The 12,975-nt window shown below is 47.9% G+C and overlaps 1 protein-coding gene across 2 annotated transcripts in view; it reads left to right on the top strand.

The window, feature by feature from the left end:
• LOC144114035 (uncharacterized) overlaps positions 1 to 12,975 on the top strand; it is a 99,534-nt gene that overhangs the window by 34,396 nt on the left and 52,163 nt on the right. For both annotated transcript variants that reach the window (XR_013310942.1, XM_077647472.1), the window contains exons 6-9: positions 2,493 to 3,289; positions 5,309 to 5,357; positions 5,418 to 5,490; positions 5,944 to 6,056. Coding sequence is in view for 1 of the 2 variants with exons in the window: in XM_077647472.1 (XP_077503598.1) it covers positions 2,493 to 3,289; positions 5,309 to 5,357; positions 5,418 to 5,490; positions 5,944 to 6,056 (1,032 nt within the window). In the remaining variant the exon portion in view is untranslated. The remainder of the gene's footprint in view (positions 1 to 2,492; positions 3,290 to 5,308; positions 5,358 to 5,417; positions 5,491 to 5,943; positions 6,057 to 12,975) is intronic.

Below are 12,975 nucleotides of genomic sequence, written 5' to 3'. Positions count from 1 at the left end.
TGCGATGTCGGTGCACGTTAAAGAACTCCAGGTGGTCGAAACTTCCGGGGCCCTTCTTTGTGGCATCGCTCATAGCCCGAGTCACTTAGGGACGTTAAACCCCCATAAAAACTAAACATTTTATCAACCAACACTGATCTGTGATGTAAGCAGGATGCGGTGCCACCCACTGTCACCGGATGGAGGTGAAAGCTGAGGGTGCAGCCTATAGTAATGCATGTAAACAAAAGGTTTTGATGCAATTATTTTACTTCACTGTACACTTGTGATGCCATGTGTGTCTGCAGGCTCTTCCTTTTGTCATTCCACTGCAGGCATAGAATGCCTCATTTTCTTTTCTAATTGGCCTTTGGTTTAAATGTATTTTTTTACCCATGCTCATTCATTTTTATTTGTTTAGGCCTGTGATAGCTATGGGGAGGCAGGCATTCCATCATTTTTTTTATTATCTTTTTGCTTTTGCCTATCACAAGGACTAAAAAATGAGCAAATGAGGTCCTGCATTGTTAACTAAAGCAGACTAGACTAGAGCACGTAGTGAAAGTTTAAAACGTCTCTGCAAGCACATTGGGGTGCTTTAAAAATACATTAGCTTTGAAATGACTCTTAACACTTCCACATTTTGTTATAGGATGTAGCCGGCATTTTTTTTAATGAAAGACGACCTCTTAGATACACTGTCAGATAGATCAGAAAATTACATCGAAGTTTTTGTGTACATGCATTCCTGTGGGCTGCACCCCCAGCTGTTTGTTACCTGCACCTGGTGATAGAGATGCTGCGCCACTGCATCCGGCTTCAGTCAGAGATAGGTGGGGGCTCTTTCTTGACGAAAAAGGTCAAGCATGGCAATGGGGAAAAGTCTGGAACAACAGATGGCGGATTTGCTGTTTTCGCATATTCATTTAGGCGCTTTTGCTGATGCTCAAGGAGCTACAGGTTTGAGCATTGATAACATTGTAGGAAACAATGCAGCATGTTCTTTCGTATTTTTTTTTCCTCCTTCTAGAGACTTGTTTCAGAAATTAAAAGAAAAATTAAGGATTTTTTTTTAATGCCACTTTTGGGACAGTGATTCTTCTGCTTAATTTTTGTACATAACAGTGAAAGTCTGTACACTCTTTTGTCACCTAGATGCCTATCTAATCTGTCACTTTGATGGAGGTGTGTTCACACTGCATCAAAAGTGAATCTCGACAGAATAGCGCTAACAGGGACTGAACCCAAATCCATAGTTCTTTCTCCATGACCTCCAAGAGTGCAAATGACGATTGCATAGACAACTATAGTATAAATGACTGCATTTACGGAGGACCTACCGCCGCAAAAAAGGAGGCCTGATCAGGGCAAAGGCTATCTTCAAAGTTTAGGAATGAAAGATAGAGTGAGTGCTGTATGTAGAAGGGGTGCAGGAAGCAGCAAAAGCACTAAGCAGACCCATAGCCTAGGCAGAAAACTGCTCCTGAAATTCCAGTGCCGGATACATGACAAGGTGCAAGGAAGAAAGTTAATTTCCTGGTGTGGCCGTTTCAGAAAGATTACAACGGTAACTTGCATATGTGCCTAACAAGGCGAGGACAAGTAAGGAAAGTACAGCTAAAACGTTAGTTCTGCAAGCTCGTCAATCTTCACCAGAATTCTTGATACTGTTTAGACATGCTGATACCTTGGAACAGACAGTGCATTTCGTTAAACAGCGATATTGCGTGATTATGGTCATGACTGAATGTTATGGAGAGTCCATACTAGATTGTGGTTTCCCGGGCATGTGCAGCATCCTTGAATACCTGCCTCGGTGCAAGTGAACTTTTCATTTCAGCCACGTGTATTTTTGTTCCGGTTCGCTATTTGCAGTTATTTACGCAATCAGTGCTTGTTTACTAAAATAAGACACCTAACTATATGATAAAATTACCACAGCCTCATTCCTCTTTATGGCTGCCCTCTTGAGAAATAGGCAGCTTAAGAGGCATCTTGTATTAGAGCAACATTTGCACAGTGTCCAACCTCAGCAACCTACTTTAATACACTAGCGTAAAACTGAACACCTCCTTTACATATGCATAGTCTTTGTAGCACTCGCGTGTGACATGTTCTGAGCAAACATGCACTCTTGGAGTTGGGGAGCAGTCAAGGCGCTACTCGTGGAGTGCTTTGTTGCTTCGGGAAGGCACTCCAGTTGTCTTTTCTGATTTGCGTGCATTCTGTAATCCATACAAAACCATAACTTGCAAACTGCCGGCCAAGGACTACAGGTGAACTTGTGAAACCTGTTCGTTGCCAGGAGCTGGGCCACTGTCTCGTCTGCTCCTTGCCAGGCCATGTCAAGTGTGATATCATAAATTGCCTGTTTGACAGAGGGAGGACTATCTTCAGAATTATTTTGCAAGAAAACTGGACTCTTAGCTCTATCATTTGTCTCACACAATCTTGACTTTGAGAAGCGCTTGCAATACAAATTTTACAAATGTGTTTTGAACCTTGCGTTTCAGGGGGAGACATTTAAAAATGTGCTAGGCCTTGGTGACTCGAGCAGGAGTAGTAGCAGTGATACCGATAGTTCCGAGAGTGAAGAGCATCAAATGGCTCGCCTACGAGGTCGTGGTGTGCGCAAACAGGCAACCACCCGAGCTACCAAGGAGCCTTCCGAGGCATCATCTGATGGTGAAGGCAATGAGGCCGGGAACCGGCGACTGCGGAATGGCCGCCGTGCGACACCAGAGGAGCCTGTTGTGACACGACGCTCATCACGCAACCAAAAGGTTGCCGCTGAGGGCAGCCCGAAGGAAGACTCAGATGCAGCCACCGAGCCAGAGAGCCCATCAGGGAGCCCGCCAGGGAGCCCGCCAGGGAGCCCGCCAGGGAGCCCACCAGGGAGCCCACCAGGGAGCCCACCAGGGAGCCCACCAGGGAGCCCACAGCCAGAGGAAGAACAGGAATTGAGCCCTGTGCAAGAAGAGGAACAGCAGCAGCAGCAGCAGCAGCAGCAGCAGGAGGAGCCGGAGCAGGAGCAGCATATGGGTAAGAAAGCCAGCTCAAGCTCGACATCAGAGTCTTCAGATTCATCGGATGGAGAAGAGGAGCCTGTGGGACGGAGGGGTCTCAAGGGAGTGTTGGTGTCATCCCCTGGGCGACACCAGCCAGCCCCTGAGCAGCCCTCATCGCCCCCTACCAGCGAACCAGTGCTGGAGATAGATACGAAGGAGCAAGAGGATGTCAACAACCTGGGAGCACCAGCTGAAGGGGACAACAGTCAATGTGACCAGTCTCGTGACCAGTCTCCACCAAAGTAAGTCTCTCCTGGGAGAGCCAGGTAGAAGTTCCTTTGGGAAGTGTTAAGTGTTTTAGTTTGCACTATTTCTTGAAATGTAAGTGTTGTAGCTTTCACACTTCTACAAGCAGTTTTTTTATTATATTTGTGACTCAACTTTGGCCAAAATTTTGCAGCATTCTCTTGGCACAAGCATTGCAAGTACAGCTGTCAATACTTCTTTGCATTGTGCCGCCGCGGTGGCTGAGTGGTTACGGCACTCGGCTGCCGGCCCGAAAGACGTGGGTTCGATCCCGGCCGCGGCGGTCGAATTTCGATGGAGGCGAAATTCTAGAGGCCCGTGTACTGTGCGATGTCAGTGCACGTTAAAGAACCCCAGGTGGTCGAAATTTCTGGAGCCCTTCACTACGGCGTCTCTCATCGCCTTGAGTCGCTTTGGGACGTTGAACCCCCCCCTAAACAAAACAAAACAAAAACTTCTTTGCATTGTGTTTTCAAATATTTGCCCGACGAGTCACTAGTATGCTGCATTGAAGATTTTGGAATGTTTTGAACACTATTAGCATATGTTATTGTCATTGCTACTACTTTCGAGTGCTGGCTGGAGGAGTGAGCATGGGCCACACACATAACATTTGATTCCTCATAGAGTACTTGCAAGCTAAAGCATTCGATTAATTGTACAACCATGTAAAACATATGCAACCAGCACCAGATTAGAGCAGTCATGGTAGTGGTATGCTGCAGTAACTGTATACCTAAAATGTTTGATTAGAGGTCATAACTCTACGAGAGTTATTGTACAGCAATTCTTGCTGCATAGTTCTTGGTGGAACGTTTTATTATGAAGTGAGATTAGATTCCATGGTTGCATGTTGTTACTTTGGTGGAAAATGTAGATAGAGATTAGCGGTGTGGGGTTTGAATTGGGGAGATAAGTATGTTCTCCCCACTCAATCGTGGCTGACACGGTTCAAAGCCGCCCGAACCCCACCCTGTGGTCGCGTACGCTACCGAGCGCTCGCCGACCACGGCGGGCCTTGCTCTGGGGGAACAAAGGAACGACACATTGGCTGACACAAACAAACATTTATTGCTACAGAAACAATAACGCCAGCTAGCAACAAGGTACGCTAATGAATCAAGGTCGTCCGACTCACCAGCAAGGTTCCGAGCGAATGTTCGCCCGCGCTAGGGCAAGGGATATAAACTCCGCGGGCCGGACGGGACGAGTACGGGAGCCTGTCTCCCCGTCGCTTCTTCGCCCCGCTGGTGAAGAGAGGAGCCGCTCGCGGCGATTATCCCAGCCGAAGACCCTCTCCCGCGCGCGGGCTTTGGCAGTCTCCGCGCAGCGATGCTGGCGCCCTCTCTTGCCAGTTAATGTAACTCACAAGGGATTGCGCTCAGCCTCGAGGTGAGACCGCCGCTGCACGGTGCCTCGCGGGAAAGCAAACGCAGGGGACAGCAGGGCAGGTCCTCACAGCCTGAACCCTACTGCACGAATGCCACCATGCGACCACGTCGCAGTGCTCAACCCTCCTTTCCGTGTGAACCAATTGTAGAAGCATGCTGTGTGGCGTTGTAGTGAAACCTCTGTTTTTGAAAAAGTCATAGAACAAAACTATGTCAAGCCATATTTGAGCTTCGTGACAATTATTCCAGAACTTTTTGAAACTTGAAAACATATTCGCTTTGTTTCAAATAATTTTGAAAATGCACTATATCGCTTGGTTTGTTTAGCACATCAAATGGGATGATTTTGATTGGTATTCGAAAGGTTCGAATATTCGCACACTTCTAGTAGAGATATAACACTATTCATACGCTTTCCATAGCCGATAATGCAAGTATAGCAGGGATTCGGAATTCTGGGCCACGTGTACATGCTACGAGTCTTCTGGCTGTGTGGAGCACGTGACTTAGTGCTTTTGCAGAGTTGTTACTCTGGTAGTGAATAGCAAATATGTTAATTTAGCCTTAAGCATTTGTATGGTGGCTGATGATTGCAGTGTGAGCTTTGGTTTCTTTCACATTTAGGGAGGACATATCAGCCAAAGAAAACGCCTCTGAAGATGTGGAAATGAAGGTGGGTTCTAGGGACTCAATCATGAATTGTGAACTTAAGTTTATTTTTGTGTCTACTAAGGATGAGGAAGAGAAAGAGCCAGCATCCGAGGCTTCAGCACCGAAGTTCAAAACGAGAAGGTTGTCAACTGCAGGTGAGCAGTTCAAGCTTTAGTCACAGTACTATCTGTTAGCTTGCATCTGGGACAACCTATAAACTTCTTTTTTTTCTGTCCGCTTATTGTTGTTGTTATTATTGAGAAGCAGTCACTGTGATGAATGTATAGATTCTTCTCCTACCTGAAATGCTCACTGCATTTGCTCAAATGTAGCGCAGTATGTTTGTGTACTTTTTTTTCTGTTTTAGGCCCATAAAAGAGATCCTCATATTAAGTTGTGGTTATGCTACATTAGGTTAAATATGGTACTTATATATCTTTAAGGTAAAGTAAGATGGTTTTCATATTTTTTTCTAAGGAAACAGTTCCATTTGTCTTTGTGTTTGTTGCATAAAATTTATCGAGGGCACACTGTGAGATACACACATTCTATGCAAATTAAGTGATTAGTGTGAAGTGTGTTTGAAAGCAGGTTATGTTTTATTTCAGCATTGAAGAAGGATTCTGAAGATAAAGAAGAGCGACCACAGCGGAAACGCAGATGGGGCTCTACGAATGTTGTGCTTGGTCCCTCACTGAGCATATCTACTGCTGCATTGAAGGTTTGTTTTGTGTAACTGTTGCACCATGTATGCAGTTTTAGTTCTTCCCTTTTCATTTGTAATTCTGAAATGTGAAGCATAAAGAAGTAGCAGCATTTTTAATATTTACGACATCATTGGCTGAAACATGGATACATTCACATCCTTGTGAGCACCATCTCAATTGAGCTCCATCCAGCACATGTGAATCTGTCAAATGTCTCACATATTTTCATATACATGTTATTTGAACCAGTGGTGCTCCAGTTGCACCTTTTGCACCATTTTGATACATTTACATTTTGCTGTACCAGTCTGCTCCAAAATCAGCAAATTGATCAATATTGTGCCTTAGCTGCGCCAAAAAGAAGACGCAATCATGGGAAAACAACTATTTTTGGAATCGAACCATTCAGGCTTCAAGCTGGCAACCTACAAAATGTGTCCGCAGTTAGCAACCTAAGGCGCTGGTGGGCTGGCTCGTAGTAGAATTTAGCAGCCAGTTTATTCGCGCTCATGGAGGAAGGAAAGAACTCGGGAGAGGCTGTTATGTCACTTTTGAAGCCGGCTTCCTTTCTACTTGGCCGCCGTCTCAGCGTGCTTGCGCATGCGCAGCAGGCCTTCTAGCGGACGACGCTGAGCCTAGCGTTAATAATGGCTGCGCTGTCAAAGACACCCAGTAGTAAAAAGCGCATGACCTGCGGCGCACTTTTTGGCATGCAGCTTGGATAGCGAAGGCCTCTCCCAAATTTTCCTTCCTCCATGTTCGCGCATCATGTCAGTTGCATCAAAAAGTTGCATCATGTCGGTCAACCCGGAAGAGGGCTGAAGAAGTATCTTCTGGGGTGAAGAACAAAAGCTTGGAGCAGGCCCAAAGAGGTCAAGCTTTGTTGGAACAAAGGAATTTCAGCCATGCTAATTTACTTTTCAAGCTTGATGAATTTGTAAAAAATTCGAAGAACCGTCGAGATACAGCTAAGACTGCATGTTAGCCGCCGCGGTGGCTGAGTGGTTATGGCGCTCGGCTGCTGGCCCGAAAGATGCGGGTTCGATCCCGGCCGCGGCGGTCGAATTTCGATGGAGGCGAAATTCTAGAGACCCGTGTACTGTGCGATGTCAGTGCACATTAAAGAACCCCAGGTGGTCGAAATTCCCGGAGCCCTTCACTACGGCGTCTCTCATAGCCTGAGTCGCTTTGGGACGTTAAACCCCCGTAAACCAAACCAAAACTACATGTAACGAAGCTCCATATGGCGAATTCATCTATATTACGAAGTTCCTGAATTCCCCTGCGCCGCCTCCATTGAAGAGTGTATTTCAGACCTCCATGTAGCAAATGTGTTGCAGCGGTTGACCTTGATGTAACAAGCTGGCTATGTCATTTACCGTATTTATGTGTGTAATTTGTGCACTTTTTATCCAGAAATTAGGTATCCAAGAAGGGGTGCACAAATTACGCGGGGATTTCGCAAGCGCGACTTGAAAAACTCCACAAAGGTCATAACGCGCAGTATAAGTATAGTATATGTTGCTCCATATACGTCAGCACCTGAACCCGCACCCCCCCTTCCCCCTTTGCGGGATGGCATGAAGGTGCATGCACGAAGCTCAACAAGAGGCTAAAATGGCGCCATTGCTTGCGGCCCAGCCAATTGTTCGGTAGTTCCGGATTCCGTAAGTTTGCTTTCGTAACTTCGTCCGGGAAAGCAACCACAAATCAATAAATCAATTATCACACCACACACAAAATGTACACCTGGCCAATTCTTTCACAGTACCTCGCGAGCGTCGACCGAACTGGTTGTCAGCCGCCGCGGTGGCTGAGTGGTTACGGCGCTCGGCTGCTGACCCAAAAGATGCGGGTTCGATCCCGGCCGCGGCGGTCGAATTTCGATGGAGGCGAAATATTAGAGGCCTGTGTACTGTGCGATGTCAGTGCACGTTAAAGAACCCCAGGTGGTCGAAATTTCCGGAGACCTTCACTACGGCGTCCCTCATAGCCTGAGTCACTTTGGGACGTTAAACCCTCATAAACCAAACCAACCGAACTGGTTGTCAGTGCCTTATCAGGGCACGGAGTGGCGAAGCCAGCGAGAATAGCCACGTACGCACAAGTTTGCCGACGCAGCGATTGTTGTCTATGGGCAAGCTTGTGCGCATGCGGTTATTCTCGGTGGTTTTGCCGTGATAAGGCGCTAACAAGCAGTTTGGCCGACGCTCGCGCAGTACTGTTAAAGAATTGGCCGGGTGTACCTCTTTATTGCACAAACAACCTACTTTAACTAGTCGGAGTCGCTGCTGGAAAAACTTGACTCCGAGCCATCGCTGACAACATCGCGGCCGTTCTCACCACCATCACTGGCGTCCCAAATAGTGTCATCCTCAGTTCCGTCGAGTGCATTTGACAGGCCAGTTTTCTTAAAACTGTATTGCACGATGTTGGGAGAAACCGTATCCTATGCTGCTAAGATCCACTTACAGACTGTCTCCAAAGGAGGCCTCTTTATCCTTCCAGCAGGTGTGAGGGAATGTTCTCTGCTGGCCATCCATTCCATGTACAACTTGCGCACATTGTCTTTAAAGGGCTTGTTCAGGGAAACGTTCAAGGGCTGCAGGACTGATGTTAGGCCGCCTGGGATGACAACCAGGTTTGTTTTCATCTCCCGTAACTTTGCTTCACACTGTCGACGAGATGACGCATGAAGCTATCGAGAACCAACATTGATTGCAGCCGCAGTAGAGCGCCTGGTCGTTTTCCCCACACGGTGTCCAGCCAGTCGAGCATTAATGCTTCGTTGACCCATCCTTTGTCGTGGACACGGATGTGAATGCGACCTTCACTTTCGGCAGCGTTTTGTGCTTAAAAATAACGAAGGGCAGTAGTTTTCACCCATCTGCAGTCACCGCCAGCATCACTGTGCACCTTTATTTTTCGCAGCCGGTTGTTTTCACCGCGACAGATCGGACCCATTTCTCGCTCACTGTAGTATTGGGTGGCATGCCAAAAGTCAGCGGCGTCTTTTATGCATTTCCAATCTGCGACATGGTGAAGTTTTTGGTCTTGCGCAGCGCAATCACGAAACAGTGAAACGGCAGCGCCTTCTCTTCATAGTCCGGGGGCAAATGCTGGCAGAGGATCGTCCTTCGTCTCGTAGACAGATTATGCCGTTTCGTGTAGTGTGTCACCCACCCTCTGCTTGCCTTGAATATTGCAGCAGGGACTCCTTTTCCAAGTGAAATTTTTCTTGCCTGGAACTGAAGTGTATCGCACGATACGGTGATACCGGAGGCCCGATGTTCTATAACATACTGTACGAGTTCCTCTTCAACAGCAGTGAATTTGCCTTCCTTAGGTCCCCTAAATGCTCTTCTTCGCAGGTTTGCATTTTCCAGCTGAGACTTTGCTTTCGCCAGTAATGAACGTGGCTCTCACTTTGTACTGCTTGTCGGCGGCGCGGTTCCCGTTTTCCTCCACAAGCTGCATTACCAGCAGTTTGAAACTTTCTGTGTAGTTGTGATAGCCCATCGCAAGACATGACCGAAGAACCAAACACAAGCCATCAGAGCGACCAACAAGAAAAGTGTAGCCGGAAGTCGAGTCACATGCATCAGCCAAACAAACAGTGGTGTTGGCTCTTTTATAAGCTGCCGATCCTCCGCGGGAAGCGCTGCCAGCTGTTCCGAGTGGCAATGCCACTGGTGCCGCCGCGATTGTAACAGCGGCCCCCGACGCCACCATGAACGCCCAGTGCACAAAAGATTTAAAAAACCTTCCGAACAAATACGCGGAATAGCCGAATGCTACTGGGTAGAGCCACAGAGTAGAGCCCGCGTGCATCAATCGTCAGGAATAGTACGACAAAATAACAAGCTCTGGTACACACAAGAATGCAGAGAAGCAAAAAAGAAATAAAACAAAGCCTGGGGAACTTTCCGAAGGTACCCCATACACAACTTCATAATAAGGCGAGAGCAAAAGCACGGTACGTACGTCGCAATACTGAGAAAACTTCATGGAAAAACTCTGTGTCGTCCATAAATAGTTCAGTTACATCGAAACAAATGTGGGAGCAAGTCCGCAAACTTAATGGCAGCTTTACTCCTTTCACAATTCCTTTCCTAACAGCTCCGGACAGCGAACAGGCCGACAAACTAGGGGAACACTTAGCCACAGTTTCTAGCTCCTCACACTACACACATTTTTGAAGTACAAGAACACAACTGAAAAACGACTGCCGACAAGTGGCAGTGCAAATGAACATTACAATAAATTAATTACACTACAAGAAATCTGTACAGTACTTTCGGCCGGCAAACAGACAGCACCAGGCCCAGACGAAATCCATTATGAAATGCTTGCTCACCTCTCCGAAGATGCTATGGAAGCTCTTCTGAAATTCTTCAATAAAATATGGCAGTCTGGAAAAATGCCAGAGGCGTGGAAAAGTGCCGTGGTTGTGCCATTCCTGAAATCTGGAAAACCGCCAACTTCGGCTGGTAGTTACAGGCCAATAGCACTTATGAGTTGACTAGCTAAAAGTTTTGAAAGTGTGCTTAATATTAGGTTAATGTTCATCCTTGAACCGCGCAAACTTCTTGATATCCAACAATGTGGATTTAAAAAAGCATTCTGTACAAATGACCATCTCGTCCGTCTTGAAAACACAGTCCGTGAAGCATTCATACACAAGCAGCACTGTCTGGCAGTATTTTTTTACTTGGAAAAGCTTATGATACCACCTGGAGGTTTAGGATTCTTCGTGACCTCACGAATCTAGGTATTCGTGGCAGGATGCTAAACTGTTTAAAAGACTTCCTCTCTGACCGTTTCTTTCCTGTATGTCTAGGATGCACGCTTTTGAAAAAATTAATCCATGAGAATGCGTACCGCAGGGGTGTATTCTAAGTACCACACTCTTTATTGTAAAAACGAACTCAATATGGCAAATAATTCCAAAGCTCATCATGTATTCCGTATATGTTGACGACCTTCAAATTTCATGCACATCTTCCAGTTTATCAACATGCGAAAGACAGGTACAGCTTACACTGAACAAACTAGCGACTTGGGCAGACCAAAATAGATTTAAGTTCTCTCCACAAAAAACAGTTGCCGCCCTTTTCTCACTGAAAAGAGGCGTGCAGATTGATCCCACCCTGCACTTGAATGAAACTGTTCTACAAGTAAAACGAGCATAAATTCCTAGGTTTAACTTTTGACAGAAAGCTCACATTCTTACCCCACATAAACACCCTCAAAACGAAAGCTTCCCGATCGCTAAATGTACTGAAGATACTCTCACGGAAACACTGGGGGTCCGATAGGCTATGCCTTTTACAGATCTGTCGCTCCGTAGTACGGTCCACTTTGGACTATGGATGCATTGTGTATGGGTCTGCAAACCATCATACCTAAAAAAACTGGATCCTATACAAAAACCTGGGTCTCCGTCTATCAACTGGTGCATACAGAACATCCCCCATAAACAGTCTATATGTTGTGGGGTTTCCTTGGGGAGATAAATACGTTCTCCCTACTCAATCGCAGCTGACACGGTTCAAAGCCGCCCGGACCCCACCCCGTGATCGCGTATGCTACCGAGCGCATGCCAACCACGGCGAGCCTTGCTCCGAGAGAACAAAGGAACGACACATTGGCTGACACAAACAGGCATTTATTGCTACAGCAACAATGACGCCAGCTAGCAACAAGGTACGCTAATGAATCCAGGTCGTCCGACTCACCAGTAAGGTTCTGAGCGAGTCTTCGCCCGCGCTAGGGCAAGGGATATATACTCCGAAGGCCGGACGGGACGGGTACGGGAGCCTGTCTCCCTGTCGCTTCCTCGCCCCGCCGGCGAAGAGCGGAGCCGCGAGCGACACGTCCGCTCGCCCTGACAATCCCAGCCGAAACCCCATCTCCCGCGCGCGGGCTTCAGCAGTCTCCCGCGCAGCGACGCTGGCGCCCTCTCTTGCCAGTTAATGTAACTGACAAGGGAATGCGTTCACCCTCGGGGTGAGACTGCTGCTGCACGGTGCCTCGCGGGAAAGCAAACACAGGGGGCTGCAGGGCAGGTCCCCACATCCCCCCAACCTTAAATAGACCCACGTGCCTGAAAGTACATGCTATGGAGGAGTCTCCTGGTCTTCATGTCCTTGAGGCATGTCTTGCAGCGGAGGTCACGCCGACAGCGTCCACGCAGTCTTCCGCGGTGTTCCGAAGGCAGCGTGAAGGTCTCCGCTGGGACGACTCGCATGGCCCGCGGACTACCGTGTCCGCAGGACCGCGAATAGAAGGCCGGTGGGAAAACTGCAGGCCAGGATTCTGCAGTAGTCGCCAGGGCAGCAGCAGCTGGAGGTGACTGCTGACTGGTCTCGCCACAGCTGCCCCGGATGGATGCGGCGAACAGGATACAGGCCGCACCGTCGCAGCAGGTGGCAGCGAGACGATGTGCACCGGACAGCAAGCCTGGGTGGCTCCACCGGATCTGCAAAATTGCCGAAACGCTCTCGGCGTGCCTTTAACGTAGGTCACGGGAGGGGAAACGGCATCCGCAAGGGTCTCGTGGCACAATGCCTAACTTGCTAGCAAAACATGTCGGCGGCTGTGCAAACGTAAAGTTCGAGTGAACAGAGCCCTTTCTTGAGTTGAACGAGACTGCTCAGTTCGTGCGAGGTTACAAAAAAAAAAGGCAGACAGCAAAGTGCGCCCCCTCTCAACACCACGGTCCGATGGTCGTACCTCTTCTGACGTGGTGCAGGCAACTCCGAAAAGCATTAGGCCTAACTACCACTCCGACAACGACCGTGAACACAACAAAGACGCGAAACGGGTTAAGTGTGCGCGGCCGCGAGGAGACATCAGCTTTGTGGGATGGTCCTACGCCGCTGACTGCACAAAGCAGCTTCTGAGCGGTCGGCGCCCACCGTATCGGACGGT

This window comes from Amblyomma americanum, chromosome 1 (assembly GCF_052857255.1).
Source record: "Amblyomma americanum isolate KBUSLIRL-KWMA chromosome 1, ASM5285725v1, whole genome shotgun sequence".
NCBI classification, from domain to species: domain Eukaryota; kingdom Metazoa; phylum Arthropoda; class Arachnida; order Ixodida; family Ixodidae; genus Amblyomma; species Amblyomma americanum.
Note: the sequence above shows the minus strand (reverse complement) of the source record. Positions and strands in the feature narration are given on the sequence as shown.